Source organism: Denticeps clupeoides, chromosome 7 (genome assembly GCF_900700375.1).
Source record: "Denticeps clupeoides chromosome 7, fDenClu1.1, whole genome shotgun sequence".
In the NCBI taxonomy this organism is placed as follows: Eukaryota; Metazoa; Chordata; class Actinopteri; order Clupeiformes; family Denticipitidae; genus Denticeps; species Denticeps clupeoides.
The window spans coordinates 4,263,741-4,283,846 of NC_041713.1; the positions used below are offsets into that span (position 1 = coordinate 4,263,741).

At 47.0% G+C, this 20,106-nt stretch overlaps 1 protein-coding gene across 1 annotated transcript in view; it reads left to right on the forward strand.

Annotated features, from left to right (window-relative positions):
• The first annotated feature begins 2,559 nt into the window (after positions 1-2,559).
• The window catches only part of tg (thyroglobulin), a 32,080-nt gene continuing 14,533 nt past the window's right edge, over positions 2,560-20,106 (forward strand). The window contains exons 1-31 of the mRNA XM_028985903.1: positions 2,560-2,626; positions 3,202-3,310; positions 3,411-3,505; positions 3,821-4,012; positions 4,439-4,598; positions 5,334-5,440; positions 5,680-5,823; positions 5,909-6,091; positions 6,439-7,494; positions 7,917-8,513; positions 8,739-8,963; positions 9,498-9,617; positions 10,196-10,279; positions 10,358-10,440; positions 10,515-10,635; positions 10,873-11,079; positions 11,264-11,458; positions 12,971-13,119; positions 13,786-13,942; positions 14,270-14,434; positions 14,532-14,681; positions 14,986-15,150; positions 15,919-16,041; positions 16,332-16,447; positions 16,671-16,779; positions 17,288-17,488; positions 17,793-17,963; positions 18,224-18,310; positions 18,415-18,465; positions 18,590-18,751; positions 19,107-19,280. Coding sequence (XP_028841736.1) covers positions 2,560-2,626; positions 3,202-3,310; positions 3,411-3,505; positions 3,821-4,012; positions 4,439-4,598; positions 5,334-5,440; positions 5,680-5,823; positions 5,909-6,091; positions 6,439-7,494; positions 7,917-8,513; positions 8,739-8,963; positions 9,498-9,617; positions 10,196-10,279; positions 10,358-10,440; positions 10,515-10,635; positions 10,873-11,079; positions 11,264-11,458; positions 12,971-13,119; positions 13,786-13,942; positions 14,270-14,434; positions 14,532-14,681; positions 14,986-15,150; positions 15,919-16,041; positions 16,332-16,447; positions 16,671-16,779; positions 17,288-17,488; positions 17,793-17,963; positions 18,224-18,310; positions 18,415-18,465; positions 18,590-18,751; positions 19,107-19,280 — 5,725 coding nt within the window. The remainder of the gene's footprint in view (positions 2,627-3,201; positions 3,311-3,410; positions 3,506-3,820; positions 4,013-4,438; positions 4,599-5,333; positions 5,441-5,679; positions 5,824-5,908; positions 6,092-6,438; positions 7,495-7,916; positions 8,514-8,738; positions 8,964-9,497; positions 9,618-10,195; positions 10,280-10,357; positions 10,441-10,514; positions 10,636-10,872; positions 11,080-11,263; positions 11,459-12,970; positions 13,120-13,785; positions 13,943-14,269; positions 14,435-14,531; positions 14,682-14,985; positions 15,151-15,918; positions 16,042-16,331; positions 16,448-16,670; positions 16,780-17,287; positions 17,489-17,792; positions 17,964-18,223; positions 18,311-18,414; positions 18,466-18,589; positions 18,752-19,106; positions 19,281-20,106) is intronic.

Consider the following 20,106-nt stretch of genomic DNA (forward strand, 5'->3'; position numbering starts at 1 on the left):
TTGAAGGCGGTTATGTTTTCAGTCAGGGTAAAGGAAACCCATGTGCCCATTTTATAAAGTTTTGGAAATGTTCTTGTCCGTCACCTTCACTTCAGCAGAATGCAACAGATATCTGAAGCGCAATACTGACTGACAGCACCTGCTGCATTCAATAAATCAAAAACCACGGCCAAGCTCTCTGTTATCATAATCATCCTGTGTATCATGTAACAGACAAAAAAGTACAAGTTTACGATGAAATGATGCTTAGTTGTGGTCAATGATGATGCTAGTCTAAGATCTGCACTCTGGCGGGGCTGTGAGAGGAAGAACTACGGGAGAACAGGCAAACCCCATACACACAAAAACCGAAGTTCGGGTACGAGTGTATTCTAAAGGTTTTAATTTCCTACACATGTAAAATACCATAAAGCCACGCAAACACTTGGATGGCATGTGAACTCAAGGGTCAATCAAGGGTCCTGAGTTCGAACCAACAACCCTGGAGAAAGGCAGCATCGATTAATCAGAACTATTAGAATAATATAAAATCTTTTCTCTGGCCTCTCTATTAGAAAGTTTGACCTCAAGCTTTCATCGTTTCCACCTTATAGGCCCACGTTAAACGTACCCTGTACATGTAATATCTAGACTGAACAAAATATAAACGCAACACTTTTATTTTTGCTCCCATTTTTCACGAGCGAAACTCAAAAGATCTGAAACGTTTTCTACATACACAACAGACCCATTACTCTTAAATATTGTTCACAAATCTGTCTACGGTAAATCTTTGGTTAGTGAGCAGAGATAATCCATCCCACCTCTCAGGCTGCATATTACGGTGCTGATTGGCCACTCTGAAATGTGCAGTTTGATCACACAGCACAATGCCACAGATGTCGCAGCTTTTGAGGGAGCCTGACTGCAGGAATGTCATTTCTCTACCATAAGCCGTCTCAAATGGCGTTTCAGAGAATTTGGCAGTACGACTGGCCCCACAACCGCATTTAACCACACCAGACCAGGACCAACAAATCCAGCATGTTCGCCTCCAGCCACCCAGACAGTTGGCCTAACCAAACAACGTCTGCACAAACTGTCACGATCGTTCCCAGGGAGGCTCCTCTGCCTGCTGGTCGTCCTCATCGGGGTCTGGACCTGACTGCAGTTCGTCGTCATGACCGACTTGAATTGGTAAATGCTTCTGGCACATCGGAGAGGTGTTCTGTTCGCAGATGTTCACTGTTCAGGGCAGATGGCAGACAGCGTGTGGCGTTGTCTGGGTGAGCGGTCACTGATGTCCAGGTTGTGGACCCAGTGGCCCATGGTGGCGGTGGAGTTATGGTATGGACAGGTGTATGTTATGGACAACAAACAGTAGGTTACTACTGGGGCAGTGGTGGCCTAGTGGGTAAGGAAACGGACCCGTAATCAGAAGGTTGCCGGTTCAAATCCCCGAGCCGCCTAGCTGCCACTGAGGGTGATGGTTGAAAGCAGAGGACTCATTTCGTGTGCCGTGCTAAAGTGTTTCACAATGACAATCAATTCATTTTCACTTAAAAATGATAATGATACACTATTCCTGGAAGCTGAAAATATCCCGGGCATGTCACCCGTTGAGCATGTTTACGACAGCATTATAATACAGATATTGAAAAGGAGTGGAGCACCATTCCACAGGCCAAAAAACCAACAACCTGATCAACTTTATGTGATGGAGGTGTAAGGCGCCCCTTCATGCACCTTGATATGCTGCCTGTGAGGTGGGATGGATCATCTCTGGCCACTGACACAGATTTAGATGGGATTTCTGAACAATATTTAGTAATGGGTGTTTTGTGTGTGTAAGAAATGTTCAAGAACTTTTGAGTTTAGCTCATGGAAAATGGGAGCAAAAAGTGTTGTGTTTATATTTCTGTTCAGTGTATTTCAAGTCCTTCGTGAGTCTTCATTCAAGGTTTCATTCAAGGTTTCCTCTCTCAGTTTGTTGTTGCCATTGTCACCTTTGGCTCACCAACTTGGGTCTTTGTGCCAGTGTACACTGTGGTCAGAACCTCCCCAACACAAACTGCCCATGGCATTACCAGTCAAAAAGGCTCATTGATGGGTCTTTCTTCGTCTGACTTAGTTTACACCCCGAAGATGTCCAGGAACACAAGAAACACAGCAGAAGAAATACGGTTCACTCAAGTTAATTAGCATTTTCGTGAAGCTGTTTGAGATGGTGATGATGACAGTGGTGCAGAGCAGTCAAGAAGGTAAAGGAGAGACTGGTTTGCAAACCGTTCGCATTTCACACACAAAAAAAGCATTACGTCTCCACAGGTACCCAGTGCACCCCTCTAAGAAAACTTAAAGATGTAGAGGACGTGCATACTGAACGAAGCGCTCAGGCGACTCACGAGATGGCTCTTCACCTCCAAGTGTCATGTCTGGCTGGTCACAGTGGGCCCTTGAGAGGCCGGTGGTTGCAACCGAACGTTGCTTTCACAGAGGCAGCATGACGGGGCACAATGCGGACCCGCTTTATAAAGGGCCGCGGCGACGCCCTCAACAGTGGGTGAGCTCTGGGGAAAGATGGGTCTCGTTAGCCTCGCCATTGTGCTGCTCGGCGGTTTTGCTGTTTGTGGAGGCAAGATCTCAGGTGAGACCAACAGCTCTCGTTCCGAACGTCTTTGTTCCTTGTTTCCTTTACAAGATGTTTCAGTGAATGTCCGACATTTTCTGCATTTGTCTGATTTCACAAGGTTAACTGGAGAGAAACGATTACGCACTTTAATCTACATTTACATTTCCAGCATTTATCAGACGTCCTTATCCAGAGCTCCTTACATTCATTAGTGACAGGGACAGTCCCCCTGGAGACACACAGGGTTAAGTGTGGTGGTACAAGGTGCTAGTAGCCTAGTGGGTAAGACACTCGCCTGTGAACCAGAAGACCCAGGTTCAAATCCCACTTACTACCATTGTGTCCCTGAGCAAGACACTTAACCTTAAGTTGCTCCAGGGAGACTGTCCCTGTAAATACTGATTGTAAGTCGCTCTGGATAAGGGCGTCTGATAAATGCTGTAAATGTAAATGTAAGTGTCTTGCTCAGGGACACGATGGTAGTAGGTGGGTTTTGAATCTGAGTCTCTGTGCTCGTCTGGTTCAATGTATGAATGTTACGTGCTCACACTGCACCAGCTGAGCTCCACAGGCTTTTCACTGTAATCTAGAGTACCAACTGGAGTCTGGGTCCCTGAGCCAGTGCGAGACCCTGCGGAGTGCTGGGACGGCCCAGCGGCATGAACACGTGCCCCAGTGCACCGAGGACGGCCGTTTCAGGTGACCGCAATGTCCTTTTTGGTTGGTAAAGAAAAAAGGCGGCAGGTTTAAAGCAAAATGTAAGCAGCGTGTGTCCACTGTGTGTGACCCTGTCCTGTAGGCACGTGCAGTGCAGTTCACAGAAGGAGTGCTGGTGTGTGGACGCCACTGGAGAGGAGGTCCCCGGCAGCCGGCGGCAAGGACCTTCTGTGCACTGTGAGCTACAAAACTTTCCTTCCCAGCCAAGCAACATAACTTTGTTCTTATTGCCAATGACTAGGAACTCTTCCTGAACTATTCAACTAGATTTGAGGGGTCAAAGGTCAAGGCGACAGTGTTTTTTGCATGGTTGAAATGTTTTGACACCCAAATGTTCTTATTACATCTTCTTATTAGTTGTTGAACTGATGGTGTTAATGACACCTTTGGTGAAGGCACCTGCTTATTTAGGAAGGTCCTCTAACATTGCTTCACTGAGGAGGTCCTCTTTGGTGCATTTTACACCTGCGTGTCTGTGTCTGATGCCTGAAGGTCTGACCTCGTGCCAGCTTCACCGACAGCGCGTCCTGCAGAGCGAGAATGAGGTCACCATGGTGCCACAGTGTTCTGATGTGGGCGAGTACGAGCCCATTCAGTGTGATCTGGCTGCAGGCCAGTGCTGGTGTGTGGACCAGGAGGGCATGGAGATCTACGGCACCCGGCAGCAGGGCAGGCCGTCTTTCTGTGAGTTGGGTTGATTATCGGTACTGGGCCACTACAGCAAGACCTAGAACCTCGTATACTGAGTGTGAGATGGGAGATTCCACGTCCTTGAACGATCACGTGTTAATGAAGACCCCCACTTTATTTCCGAAATGTGGACTCCCTCTCACCAGGGTGCCAAACGGGCAACAAATGGCCTGAGGTGCCATGACGGGAAAGTCTTGTTGGGGGTGGATGACCACTGTACTCCTGTATCAGGGTTTTCTCTGGACACAGCAAAAACATCAAAGGACAATCTGATTGGTCTGTGGCAACCTATTGGGGAGCCACATGTCACACGTCACAGACGTTTTACATACACATGACATGTTTTATAGCAGCATTGTTAAAATGTATTATCCGGGAGTTGTTGAATGTACACTCTCAGCTTCTCTTCTTGGCTCCCAGGTCCAGGCAGTTGTGAGGTCAGAGAGCGCCGTCTTCTCCATGGGGTGGGTGACCCCTCGCCTCCTCAGTGCTCGGATGACGGCAGTTTCCTTCCAGTGCAGTGCAAGTTTGTCAACACCACAGACCGGACGCCCTTCGACCTCCTGCACACCTTCAACAGGCGAGCATGAAAATCTCTTTAACAGAAGACTTGTTGGGGTAACTGATGTTTAATTTTATGGTTATTTTACCAAGCGTTAACTTTAACGCCACTAGGTGGCAGTAGAAGTACAGACTCACTCTCCCCTGCAGGCAAATTCAGAATAACATGAGCATAAGGAACAAAGACTTGAATAAATGCATGTATGTGTGGTTGTATGATTGGTGGGTCCGTTCCTTCACGATATGGATTTCATTGCTACTTTTTTTTCTTTTTAGCACTTGGCCTTCAAGTAATTTCAGCAGTAATTCCATACGATTGTCATCTCTGCTGACAGTCTGGGGAGAGTTTCTCGTAACGAGTAAAATAGAGAGATTTAGAGATTCCAGAGATAGCTGGAAAGCAGATTGCAGTGTGAATGGCCTGGTGATTTGGATGCCTCAGGGATCCTTTGTTTTCCACATCGCCATGCTTTTCTCTCCCTTCATTTCTCTATCGCTCTCCATCCATCAGTCGGACGTTTGTTCTTTCTTCTCCTGCCAGTTAGCAGACTCGGCCTAATAGAAGCGCAGGTGATGGTGGAATTCCTAGTGTACGGTTTCACATATTTCTAAGATGAGCGGAGCTGTAATAGAACCGGGGGAATTGGGGTCTGGAGACACAGTCAAATGATGTAAAGCCGGAATGAAGCTGGCTGGCTGAAAGATAGTAATGATCTTTTAATGGCCCGTCTTTGCTCCTACGCGTCACTCCCAGGTTTCCCGAGATGTTCCAGAGCTTCAGCGGTTTCCGGATGGCCTTCCCCGAGGTCTCCAGCTACTGCTTCTGTGTGGACAGCCGTGGTCGAGAGATGGGCAGCACAGGTGAAATGCCATGCAACTTGAAGTCAGAATCTCTGTCTGACCGGACTGCATGTGTTACAAAACACTGACCATGTTACATTTCTAGGTGAAATGTTACAGAAATACAAACAGTCAGCTTTCTATAAACTAATGTTGCTCTGTCCTGTTTAAATGGCTTTAAACATTGTTTTCTCATCTATTTTCTCGCTCCATTGTTTCGATTGGAATTTCATTTAGTTGACCTGCATTTGTGCTGCCAGGTGTGGAGCTGCTCTTGAATGAGGTCTATGACACCGCCTTCTCAGGCATGGGCCCCGCCCGCTCCCTTTCCCAGTCCAACCTGTATCGTGTGCTGCAGAGGAGATTCCTCGCCATCCAACTGGCCTTGTCTGGGAGGTTCAGATGTGAGTTCCCCAAGTTAGCCATAAAACATGCACATATCATGATGTAACGTGATTATAGAATGTTTGCTGAATCTCATGAACTCAGGCCCCACCCCCTGTGAAAGCGAGAGGTCTGCAGCTTCCCAAGCTGCCAACGTTTTTGTGGCCACCTGTGATGCCAATGGCGCCTATGCACCAACTCAGTGCCAGTCTGATGGACAGTGCTGGTGTGTGAACTCTGAAGGGAAAGAGGTGTTTGGGACGCGCCAAGATGGACAACCCAGCTGCAGTGAGTCGGTGGCGTTTGCTTTTCTCCCACTCTGTACCCAATCAGGATGTGGCTTGTTATTTCATAAAGCTGGTCAAGGTGAAAAAAATGCTAATTGCTAAATGGGTCTGACAAGTCAGAATGTCGGAAACTAATACATTGTCTATCTAAGTCAAAAATTGTACCACTTTGTAGTCGCCCATATCCAGAGTGACAGGCAGTAGGTAGTTATGAGGAGGGTTCCCATGCAGCAACTTAGAGTTAAGAATCTAGCTCAGGAACAATGGCAGTAAGTGAGGTTTCCCACTGGGCAACCCATTATAATTCTGATCAATACTGTATTTAATTATCTTTTTTTTGCTATACAGACATTTCAGGGAAGGACTGCATGTCAGAGAGGAGACAAGCCCTTTCTAGGCTTTTCTATGGCCCCGCTGGATACTTCAGCCATCACAACGTTTTCTCTTCAAGCCCTTCGGACCCGTCTACCCTTTCTGTCTGCAGCCAAGAATTCCAGGAACTCCTGGCCAAATCTGGGCTGTTCCGGTTCTTGCCCGAGTCTGAGCCTGCCGACCTGGGAGACGTTCTGGCTGAGATGGTACAGGGAATGTTCCCCTCTGGCGCCCTGGCACTGAAAGCCCTGGCACTTGCATCAAACCCCAAGAGACTACAGGAGAACCTTTTTGGTGGAAAGTTCCTGAAGAATGCTGGCAGTTTCAACTTCTCAGGGGCACTTGGGTCCATGGGTACCTTAGACTTCAGTCAGATTTTCAGCCAAGTTGGCCTTACAGAAGTCGGAGGTGACTTCCAACAGCTGGCCAAGGTCTTCTCTGAAGAATCTGGATCAGGTGTCCTGATGGGTGACCTAAACCAGGACATCAAAGACGCATATGGGCGCTCTGTTAATCTGAAGCGCAACCAGAATCTCATCAAACTGGTGGTGTTGACGCTGGAGAATGAACTTTTCCTGTCCACCCTAAGAGAAGCCATTGGCCTGCTGAAGCTTGAGGACAGCACTCAGCTAGGTCCCCTCTTCCAGGCCATGTTCCAGAGCTCCCAGCCAGGGTTCTGTGGGTCTGAAAGACCTGACTCATTAATGTATGTGCCCCAGTGCACCGAAAGTGGCCAATACCAGGAAGTCCAGTGTCTAGGTTCAGAATGCTGGTGTGTTGACTCACAAGGACTAGAGGTCCCAGGGTCAAGGTCGCAGGACCTGAAGCCAAGATGCCCAACACAATGTGTGAAGGAGAGAGAGGTGGCCATCAGAATTAAAGCCAGCCTGTCAGCTGGGGCCAAGACCTTCATCCCAAAATGTGAAGAGGATGGGACCTATGTGGCTATGCAGTGCCAAGGCAACAACTGCTTCTGCATGGACCAAAGTGGGGTGAGGTACAGCTCACAGATACCTGGGACTTTGCAACAGTGTGAGTAAAGCAACTGAATTATATATTGCAAAATGCATTTTTTTATTAGCACTAATTAAGTTCTCCTGCCCTGCACTTCTGTTGGACCCAAAACAGCCTAGGTGCTCTGTGCACACAGTGGTGCTGTTGTATAACCCCATAACCACAGTGGCAGTGGTTGGCCTAGCGGTTAAGGAAGTGGCCCCATAATCAGAAGGTTGAATCACGAGCCGCAAAAGGTGCAACTGAGGTGCCACTGAGCAAACCGCTGTCCCCACACACTGTTCCCTAAGGGTGATGGGTTATAAGCAGAGGACACATGTTGTTGTGTGCACCGTGTGCTGTGCTGCAGTGTTTCACAATGACAATCATTTCACATACACTTTTGCCATGTCTTTTGCAATGAAATCTTGCAACTTGTCTCTGTATTTTCTCACCTCCAGGTCCAACTGATTGCCAGTCCAAGGCTTCTCAGGCTTTTCTGAATGCAGTGTGCTCTGTGCAATCTGATCCGTCTTCCATGACACGTCTTTCGGACATCTACATTCCACAATGCTCTGATGACGGCAGATGGCACCAGATCCAGTGTGATGGTCCACCGGAGCAGGCCTTTGAATTCTACCGTGAGTGGGTGCGCATCAACAACAATGGGAAAGATCTGCTGGTCTCAGAGTTCCTCACCATTCTGAGGGGTTATGGGACTTCAACTGAAGCGAGGGCCTCGTTCAGTGACTTCCTTGCTGCACTCTTCAGAGCAGGACACCACAAAGTCTTTCCCATGTTGGCAAAGTTTGCTGCATTCACAGACGTCCCCAAGGAAGTGACTGAAGGGCAGGTGGACGCTGTATTTGGACCCTCTGTATTTCTGAACCCCCTCTCCTTGTGGAGGCTTCTTCAGGGAAATGCTGTCATGTACCCAGGACATCTCTCAGACTTCAGCGTCCCCCTCAACAACTTTGACCTCCGCCATTGTTGGTGTGTGGGCAAAGACGGGCAGGCGGTGCCTGGCACCAAAGTTCTTCCCAATGAAACTCCAAAATGTGAGTTTGCTACCACAACAGAGTGCATCAAGATGCTGCGCTTCAACTATTACAAAATTCTAGTCACTGAAACATTTCCACAAATTCAACCTATGAGCATGCATTGCCATTTTGTATTTGCTGTGAAGTGAGGTATTCACAATGACATTTGTTATGTGGCTAGACTATAATAATTCATTAACCAAGTTATGTAGAAACTTGATTTTTCTGCTTCTTCGTACTCAGGTCCAGAGTCATGTTCTCAAGCCATGCAGGAATTGACCAGGTTCTTGGGCGAAGCAAACGAGTACATCTCCCTCTCCAACCGCTCCCACATTCCCCTGGGATATGGGTTCCTATTAGCAAATAGCATACGGCTCAGTGCTAAAGAACTGCTACAGGCTGAAGCTCCACCCACAGAGGCCCTGCTAAGCAACAGCGACTCCGCCCTTCGCCTTGCAGCACATTCCAGTACTGTTCCTTTAGCTCTTTAACTCTCTTTAGAGACAACGTTATCAAACTTTTCCAGTGGTATTTCTTCCACTGGTTTGACCTTTGAAAATGTATTTATAGAGCACAATTAAAAGTGTCTGTACAAAATGTGCTGTACAAAGACATTGTGATTAAAATAAGTTTTACAGAAATAGACAAGTTTATATAGCTTTTAGGGTACAATGGAAGGGTTTAAATGTGTTGTAAGTCAGGATTTATTGTATGAAAGTGGCTCAAAATGCCCCTTACTGGGTACATTTATACAAAATACAAAATTTAAAAAGCATTATTAGCACCCTTTAATCAAAAGTGAAACTCCTCAGTCCTGCCCATTCTAAGCCCCACCCCTCACAGCCACCTTTTAAACATTATCATGACTTGTGCAGTGAGTGGAGTTACATGGGCACAGCTACTCTTTGTCTACCTACAGCACTAGCATATATTTAGCAAATCAGAAACGCCAAATTAGTGGTTAAGGCTGGACATGAACATATATTTTAAAATCTTTCATAGCCTTCAATCTCCTGGCTTCCAAGGGTCAAAGGGAGGGTGTTCTCCTGGGCTACCAGCCCTACCGACCCCAATGTGATGCTTTGGGTCAGTGGTTACCAAGGCAGTGTCACCTGAGCACAGGTAACATTTTTTGATGTCCATTTACTCAAATATATGCTTATACAGTGTTCCCCTCTTCTAGCTACAGTGGTTGTATGAGCTCATGCATGCAGTGTATAATATAAATAGAATAAATTATTTCGTGAACGGCTTAATCGTTATGGGGTGATCTGTCCTCCGTTTTTAATGAGTCTGAAAATTACGCTTTAACCCCAAAGAAGCGTAAATCTCACCAAGCACATGACTGAGACAGTTTCCGCCAACTGCTCCAAACCAGTCTTCAAATTCCTAAAGCCACAACTGTGGTAAAAGAAGGGGTTCGACAAACATCACATCATTGTTTAGTGACATCCCAGCCTGATTCACAGACACATATTTCGTTCCACATGGTTTTTCTGTGCAAGTCGAGAGACATTAAAACGAAAATGAAAACGAACGTCCTAAATGGAAAAGGAGGCAGACAATAACGGAAGGGCGATGCAACATTCTGCAGATGTAAATCATTCTCCATTCTTTTATCACGAGAAAAAAAAAACCCACTTTCTCTTCTAAATCGGTGAAATCAGCTTTCCATCTTTAACGAGATCTGTCTTGTCCAGGCCACTGCTGGTGCGTTGATGAGGAGGGCCGCTACATCCCAGGATCCCTGCGATACCGAGCAGCTCCTATGTGTAAACAGATTTGTTTCTTTTCACGCTTCCATCAAAATGTTGGAGTGACATGCTGAGTGTGACCTGACGTTGGAGATTTATTTCTTTCAGGCCAGAGTAGATGCCAGAGAGCCCAAGCCCAAGCTCAGTTGTCAGACTGGAGCGCTTCTACATACATCCCTACCTGTGAAGAGGTTGGCTTTCCTTCACAGACAGAATTGAAATATTTGGCACACATTTACTCAATGGTTTGTGTCTGTATTTGTAGAATGGAGACTTTTCAGTCCTGCAGGCTCAGGCAATTGACGATTCGGTAGCCCGGTGCTTCAGTCCCATTACTGGCAACTACATTCAGACTGCACTGCAGGATTCTGCTGGAGAATACAAGTGTGCGTCCCTCCTTCACTCATTCCTTCATTCATACATGATGCATGTCTCTCTAATTTGCAACCATGGCAGAACTGATGGCTTCTTTGATGGTTCTTGGTTTCGATGGTAAAACATACTATTAGAATACGATCTGCTTAAGAACAATTCTCAATATATATATAATATTGTATATTGACTAAATTGACACCTGAAAGAAAAATCTTCACCCTGTGGTTCCACGCTCTGCTGGTCCTTAGGCCCAGGCTGGTGTGCCCTACTGAGCGGTCAGGTTCGGAGCCGGCTGGCTGGGGTTGGATACTCGCCGGACTGCCAGGAAGCCGGAAGCCTCTTCTCCCCGCTGCAGTGTGACCAGTCGGACTGCTGGTGTGTGTCAACTGACAGGGGACTGGAACTGAAAGGCACCAGGATCCCCCGCAGCACTGGCCGGACCCCCAGCTGCAGCAGTAAGTGGCGATCCAATGTCCCACCTTCTGCAGCTTATGGATTGTGCTTAAAAAAAAAATAACATGCTGCTTACATTCAATTGACTTCAAATGTATTGGAATCTCCATCCATGCATTTAAAAAACTTAAAGTGATGAATTGTGACATTAGACACAAGTGATTATCATTTTTATTTTTTCAACAGGTCCTCTGTGCCCACTTCCATTTGGGGTCCCCAGCATCCCTCATGGCACTGTAGTATGTCAGTCTGACCAGCAGGGGCAGCTTTGCACTCTTATATGTCATGAGGGCTACATCAGCGCCCTTCCAACTCAGCAGTTCCCTTGCGACCCCGAGAACAAGGCCTGGCTGACGGGCCTACTTTCGAATACCTGCCAAAGTAAATACTACTACTAATAATAATACATTTTATTTATAGAGCTCTTTTAAAGGCACGCAGAGTTGCCTTACTTAAAACTGGGGAGTACAAAAAGCAAGTGCACATGCAGTTCATTTAAACTCTATTCATAGGTTAATAACATACCAATTAGCAAAAGGTCTATGACCAAGAGGTTTAAAGTTTAAACTCAACACGTGTGAAAAACAGATAACCGAAAAGAACAACAGAACATATGCAGGTCTGTGATAGCACAGAGCTGACGACTATGGCAAGGGACTTTAAACTAGGCAAGTCTGTACATTGTCCGATGGGTTGTAATAGGGGATTCCAGAGAGAGGGTGCGGCTACAGAGAAGGTTCGGTGCTTTGTCCTGAGAGATGGATGTAGAAGGTTGGCATCGGCAGAACGGAGGGAATGTGAAGGAATGTGGTGGTGGAGAAGTTCAGAAAGATAGGAGGGGGCCTGGTTGTGGAGAGCCTTGAAGATGAGGAGGAGAATTTTGAACGGTCTGAGATGGGTAATAGGAAGCCAGTGGAGGTTTTGAGGAACGGGGGTGTTGGGTCCCGCTTTCAGCCATGCTGCATATTTCTGCATGTACTGATATTATTAAGCAGTTTGGATGTTAAGAATGTAAAGAGATTGTTGTATGGTGAGATTGTTTTTGGCAAAGGTGATATTGCCAGTGATATATAGTGATATATATGTGGATGCACCACTAGATGGCGCTCTCTGGTTGTGAATGTGCATGGATGTGCACAAATTTGTCATGGAGCCAGCCAATCTCCCCTTAGCCCCACCATCATTCTAACCCTGGTTTTGAGAACAAAAACTTCACAGTCGCTCCACTAACAGCTTCACCGGCATCGCCACACTGCCAAAAAATCAGACCTGTAGCATTAGCTCAATATTCTGTAAAAAAATTCACCCAAGTCATGACCCAGGATTGGCTCCGGTACCCAAGACCCCAGTGTAGATTAAGCAGTTGTCGAATGTGAATGAGAACATGCCAATTGTTCTTGAAATAAGTCCTAAATATATATATTTATCTAGACAATATTGAAAGAATTAGAGTTAAGATTTAGAGTGCATCTTAATCGGCTCCATCCTGTTCTGTTGCCAGTTTGAGAGGGAAATTTGCATTTTCCATCCCTGGGACTGTGTTTGGGTGCAGCGCGTGCTTTCTTCAGGCACTCCTGGCTCGAGTGAGTCAGGCCTTTCCCGGTAGCGCTCGATCATTTGGCTCCTCCTCCTTCTGCTATGGCTTCTTTCACTAGTGTTGTTCTTGGGTGGATCTCGCTGTGGTTTTTGCTGTGTGCTCATTGCCGTCTCTGAACCTTCCTTTCCTAATGAATTTCTTCAGTTTTTGAGGTTCAACTCCATGCCTTTGTAAAACCAATAAACAATGAATAACTATTAAAGACAGCAAAAGTATCATAGTGTATTTGTATGTGTCTGTATTGGTCATAGCCGACTGAAACGAGCTTGCTGATTTTCAGAATCTTTTTTTCCCAGGATATCAGCCACTGCAGACGGTACGTGGCGGTGCCGTGATGCAACTCTCCCTGCCAGAGGGCCAGAGGCCGTGCGTATCCCTTCGCAGCAGCACCTTCCAGTCCTCGCTGCTCCGTGACATGAGAGCCAATGGGCTGTGCGGCCTGAAGGTACTGTCTGCCACCCGTCTCATACCCATCAGCCAGCTGGCTCTTGTGGGTTCTGCCAGTGCTGCCATGCAACATCTGGCCATGTGCTGCAGGGTTCGGTCAGTTCGGAGCAGAAAGAAGACTTATCTGACAAATATTTCCAAATCTACACTACTTAACTTAAGTACATTTATTTTCTAATTCAATAGGATATGTGCAAATGAATGAAAATCTATGAAAAATTTTACGTCTATGAAATTATAAACAAGCCGGTTGCAGAAGTGCGCACGCCCTTACAGTGGGCAACAACAGATTTGAATTTCTCTGTGCTATGAATGTGTTACTGGATTGTAGGAGTATATCGCAAACAAAGTGGAAACAGTTTTGAAACCATTCGAACCGCCCTTCGGGGGGTCAGGGCAAGAACAACCAGGATCAAATGCAGCTTTTATCCTGAGGCTGTAAGACTGGCCAACTCCAGGCCTCCCTGGTCATCGTACTTACACCCTGCGGTTTTTACAATAATGTGTCTGTATTTAGGTAATATTTTATCATTTTTGAACACTTTTTCATGTAAATGACAATGAAAGACCCTTCAACCTTAAAGAAAGTCAACATGGTTTCAGACATTTAAAAACTGAATCCAGACAGTTCTCAGTACTCCCCACGTGTGCTGAATTGTCACAGTTTCCCTTGGTGGGCCAGACCACTGCGGCGTCGCTGTGTGACGAGTCGTCTGTCTCGCTGGAGTGCGTCGGCGTGGATCGGCTGACGGCGAACTTCACACTCAGCGCAGAACTCTCCGCCCTGCCCATCAGCGTCTTTCCTGATCTCCATGATATAGGTGATCGGATCACTTCATGTGGATTTCGTTTAATACCATGTGATTTGACTGACTATGTAGTACTATGTAATAAACATCATATTAATTGTATAATAATTATATTATATTTTATTTGAATAATATCTATTTCCGTATGTTCTTCCCATACACATTGTACTTTGAAGGTTAGCTACAAACAGCAAAATTACTTGCTTTTGTCCTTGAATTACTTCAATAGAGAGTTTGGACTGTTATTTATGTTATTTGTTGTTTTCTTTACAAGTTTTGAAATGGCCAGCGGTCACGAAGGTTGTGAGTGAAGGATGCTGGGATGTTTTCTGTCTACAGAGGTGGTATTCAGTGATGATAGGCTTGGTAAGGGTCTTCTGGACCTGATGAGCAGTGAACCCTATCAGTCTTTGGTCTTGGCGGACAGCGCTGTTATCCAGAGCGCCGCTCCTACATTCGGCTGTTTACCTGGATATCGGAAGCTTCCGGATGGTGCAGGGTGTGGTACGTTGATCTGGGAGATATGGACTTTTTCCCACTGAATCACCAAAATGAATTGCTGTGGGAAAAGTGATGATCGTGATGTGTCTGTTTGTTGCAGTGGTTTGCCCCGCTGGCTCATCCTCCAGCGCCGACGCTTGCTGGCCGTGCCCTCAGGGCTCCTACCAGGCCGAGGCGGGTCAGACTTCGTGCAGCTTGTGCCCAGCTGGGACCTCCACAGTGGCTCAGGGGGCCTTCAGTGCCACACACTGTGAGTCAGCGGCACGGCCAAGCCACAGAGCCCAAAATAGCCTGCCGTTTTCCCATTACCCACGATGCACCTCTTCCTCTGGTCACTACCTCCCACTGTGAACCTGCCTGGGTTGTGCAGAGCAGCTGTGCTCACACACTCTACAGCACAGCATAAACCTGCAGAACAGTGTATTTTTCAGATGCAACACATAAATAAAGGTTTAAATGTAAACAGGACCATGTGTCCTTCCATAATCACAGTAAAAACTTATTAACAGATCACTACTGACTTTGAACTTTAACCCCAGGCGGTGATGTTACAGGTGTGACACGGTGTCAGCAGAGTGGGATGAGGTGCTCGGAGAAGGGAGGCTTCCTACCTGCCCAGCAGGACCCCTCCTCCGGCCGGTGGTTCTGCGTCACATCAGAAGGAACAGTGTTGTCGTGGACCTCGGCTGAGCAGCCAATCACTGAGCAGGAATGCCGAGGTAGAGAGCTGATTGGCTGATCTGACAGTGTTCCAGTTCTGTCCGCATCATTGAACTGAGTTTAGTTTTAATTAATCTAATTCATTGGTTTTGTGCTGAAACTGTAATTTGCTTATCATATCTGTGGGTATCTGTGGGCAGCGGTTAAGGAAGCGGCCCCATAATCAAGGTGCCACTGAGGTGCCACCGTCTCCACACACTGCTCCCCGGGTGCCTGTCATGGCTGCCCACTGCTCACCAAGGGTGATGGGTGAAAGCAGAGGACACGTTTCGTTGTATCACAGTGTATCACAATGACAATCACTTCACTTCCACTTTATTAGTATTAATTAGTGCTACAATTTTTGAATTATAGTCATAAACTCTGTGTGACAGGAAATAATACAGACGTCCCTGGTATTCATACATATACAATAGATTTAGAGACGCCTGGCTTGAAACCAAAGTGTCAGCCGCTGGCTGAACTCAGTTCCTCTCATCTGCCAAAAGAGAGTTCCATCTGGGATTTGCCGAACTGTTTGTTAATCTGTCATTTCCAAATCATTACTGAGAAAACAGACTTTTCCTAAATGCTGTTTTGATATGCTGCAGCTGTGTAGTTTGTTGGTAATTTGGTGTTTCATTAATAATAATATGAGATTCTCCACGGTGTTACCAAATTGGTAGAAATACCACACGGTCCTTTTTTGGTCTTTTTAGGCCAGTAGTTTTTGTCATCCCATGTCCTCCTCGCACAAACACTTCCAACATTTGTGTTTATTTGTTCAGTGCTGGAGAAGTTTGAGGCCGTCCCTGAGTCAAAGTTGGTCCTGGGAGCCTCTGACTTGGTCATTCTCCGCTCAGAAGACACAGACCTGCCACTGGAGACCCACATACGGAAGTGTGTGTCTGGTGAGTCAAGTAAATGCTTTTAGAAGGGCTTTACAATGTTCCTGATGGGAACCCACTGGTCACCATATAAAGAAACACACAGGTTTGTCAGCGGTTGCATGTGTGTAGCTTGTTTCATGCAGGCTTTAGGAGAAACTTTTTCGCTCCCACATTGGCTTAAAGTCTGACAGTCTCCATTGGAAAGATGTGGTCTAGAACACTGTGTTCTTCATGGTGTATCTTCTCAGTAAAAGCCTTTCCTAAACATCTGGCTCTTGAGTCCAACACATTTTCAACTGTTTTACCTTTAGACTGCGCCCAGGATGAATCTTGTCATCATGTGTCAGTTTTCGCTCAAAAAGGACAAACTCGGTGTGATGTCTACAGCACAGACTCAGCCAACGTTGACTGCAAGACATCTCAGCAGGTAACCACCCAATCACAGCTCCCTGGGCATGGAATCTACCCAACCATGGTGGTCAGCAGCACCCTGGTGTAGACCAAGGATTCCTGGAAATGCCTTCAAAGATACTGGGCTTCTGGTTAACGTTGAGCAAACATACAGTGTGCAGCAGTCGTTTCTTCCTCAGACACCGACTCCCCACTTGATGACTTGTCCTCAGTCCCCCTCCTCTTGTGTCTGATTGCAGAGCGGAGGCTTTTTGGGGAACCCGAGTGCGGAGCTCTTCCAGAGCCTGAGCTGTTCTTTGAAGGTGAACGTGGGCAAGAAGCCGAGTCTGACAATCCTGCGAAAGAAGAGTGCGTATCATTCTTTTATTTAGCGGAATCCATGTAACCATGCGTTTCTTGCTGCTGGTCCCAAGCTCGAGTAAGTGGGGAGGGTTGCATCAAGAAGGGCCAAGTCTTTTTGCGGACATCCAGACCAATTGGCAGCGAGAAACCCTATTGGGAGAGACTGAATGGAGCCAACAATGTGACACCCTTTCCCAGAGCGACTTACAATCAGTAGTTACAGGGACAATCCCCCTGGAGACACTCAGGGTTAAGTGTCTTGCTCAGGGACACAATGGTAGTAAGTTGACTTCTCGAGGACATGTGTCAGTGAGTTCCTAGAGGGTATAAGGTGAAATTGAAGCCTAGGATCTTTTATACTTTATATTTAGGTAAGTTCAACATCTCCTAGAGGTCTTTGATGGCATTTTGCACGAAGCTACATGAAGAGTATATGTGTGGTAAATGGTTGGGGTCATTCAACAAGTTACTTCTAAAGTGGGGGGTTAAAAAAGTTCTTCTCTTCTCCCTAAAGCTCATGAGTTCTCCAGTGTGGTTGGTCAGAAGACCTTTCAGAGACCCGGGTTTCGCAAGGCTGGCGCGGGTGTGTACAGCACAGCAGTGTTTCAGGCAGATGGAACGACTGTGGCAGATGCTCACCGCTACTGTTTGGATGCCTGCAGCAGGGAGACATGCTGCGATGGCTTCATCTTCAACCAGAACGTCCTCCACGGAGGTGAGATGTTCAGATTTGCTTTTTGATAATGAAACTTTGACCTTCCTCACTCATCTGTTCTGAAGGTCACTGGGAGAACGTATAATACACACATTTCTGGCCTACATGCTCTGAAGGGTTTTAGTGTTCAGAGCACATCACAGCTGAGCTAACTAGATGATTAGACGTCCAAGCTGGAAAATGTGAAGGTCTCAGGAGGCAATTATGAGAGTTTTGGTATCAAAGCCCTTCCTGACTGGATGCAAGAAGATCTGCTGTGATTGGACAGATGTTAAATATATAGTTTTTCTTACTTTTTTTGCAGGAACTGTCATGTGTGGTTTTCTGAGCCACCCCGACACGCTCCTTTGCAGTGAGGACGACTGGGACATGGCTGGCTTGGGCCCATCCTCACGCGTCTGCGGTGCGGGACTCCGGTACAACAAACAAAGGAAACAATTCACCTTCAGCCTTGGAGGGCAGATGTTCACCATCAGTGAGTGCGGCTCCTCCATAAGAGATCTGAGCAAGTTCATAACACCAGGCTCGCGATCACGGCTGTTTTTGGCACGAATGTTTCCCAGGAGCCACCAATAAAACAGCACTGCCTTCACACCCCAGAGCTCACACATACTTTTTCTCTTATGTCTATTACCGCTGGATGAACAGCGGCTGCCACATTCACTTATAATGGCACAGACGTGCTGACGTGCTTTGTTCATTACTGCTTTCTGGTCCTGATTTTCATGCTTGCAGCTGATGCAGCCCTTCCTGCCACAAGCAAAAATACAACTGATTACCAGGCCTCCATCATCAGCTTCCAGAACGTTTACCTCTGGAAAGGTTGGTGGACAATGTCTCCCTAATGTACCAAATGCTATTTAAAGGCAGAAGAGGAGAGATATTTGTAGAAAGTCTAGATGATTTTATTGTATTGTTGTTCCCAGATAGTGACATGAACATCCGGCAAAAAGATTCGGCCTGTGCCGGTGCACCCAGTGAACTATCAACCGCAGCAGCAGGACTTTCTTCAGGTATGAGCACCCAGAAGCCTCCTAGAGGGCCCACCCGTTTCTTCATCTGATCTCGCGGCTCATCAAGGGCCCTGCCATGGTTTGAGAGTTAAAAGCTGCAATCTATTCGAAGATGCTGTCGGCGAGCTGTTTGGTGCTCTGGAACACGCCGACGTTCGAGTGGATGCTGGGAAGGACGTCCCCAGCCAGCGGTACTGGATATTCAAGCATCAGTACACACCGCAGGAGGTCCAGCGGTACTGCTTACAACGTAGGAGTCCCTCCGTCTGAATCTCGAAATACACAAAAAGAAGCGGTCTCCTCTGCAACTTCTCACAACTTACAGTATTTCGCTGTGCACTTGGAGGGCAACAGTTAGAAAAAGGGAGCTGGATGAAAACTGTACTATTCTATACAGCAGTCCCAGCAATGTGATATGTGTTTTGTATTTAACAATCTATTTACCATAAAGACTATCAAGCGTACAAAATTGCACATCTAACATTATTCAACTTTGATCAGTTTGCTCTTTAAATTTGAAAGCTTGCACGATTACTTGATCATTCATCTCCCCAGTGGGTATAAGTGTGGTCCTTGCATGCTTGTCCTCTCACCGGTGACTTTAGGCTGCGAGGAAGAGGAGGTCTGCCACGTGGCCGACCTGCGTGACGAAGGCCCGTTGTATTTCCTGTGCGTCCTCTACCCCGACACGCGAGTGTGTGGGGCGTACGACAAGCCACTCAGACAGCCCTGCAGCCTGCTGCTGCCCCGGGACCCCCAGAGAGCTCACCTCAAAAAGGGTGAGTCATTGTGCACCAGGACCCCCAAATGCTTCCCAATAGGGGCCCAGAGCATGCTCTGACCCCTTCTTAGCTAATTTAAATAAATAATAATAATTTAAAAAAAAACAATAAATACTTCAAATGCTTAATTAACTCAATTCAATAATGGTCCTAGCATTGAAACCCCAATAATCCTGGGGTTGTAAGAGGTTTGCGTCTACTTGAGAAAGGAGCTGGAGGTCTTGTTGTCACGTCCATGAATGGCCACTCCTCACCTTCAACGCCGCCAGACACGGGACTGAGAGGCAGGGGTCGGGACCCTGCAGGACAAGAAGCCATGGAAGGCCAGGGACAAGGAAGCTGGCGGCGTCCTCCCGGCGAGTCGCGGCTCCTCCGATCTCAGCGGGGCTGCGTCAGGTGGCGTCCAAATGCGGGTCAGGTCTTTCTGTCACGTCCATGCGGGCATGACGTGGCGGGTGAACGGAGAGGAGGACGAAGAGTGACGAGGAAACGAGGAATGAAGAACGCTTTCACCTGACATCACAAAACAGGGGTTTAATGGGTGAAGCACAAGACAGGGGAGACATCCGAGACGTAGACACTGGTGAACATGGAACATAACGTTAAAGACCTGACAGCGGACAGAAACGAACAGGGCAGCTTTATAGAATTAACACAGGTGAAAACCATTAGGGAACATTACACAGGACAACAATGAATCCCGGACCGGAGTAACCCCATTTCGGACCGGATCGTGACACTAGAGCACCCAGGCCGAGTCCGAACCAGCCCAGCGGCTCGGTGAATCAGAGAGGCGGAGGATTGGAGGATTTCCCCCTCTCTC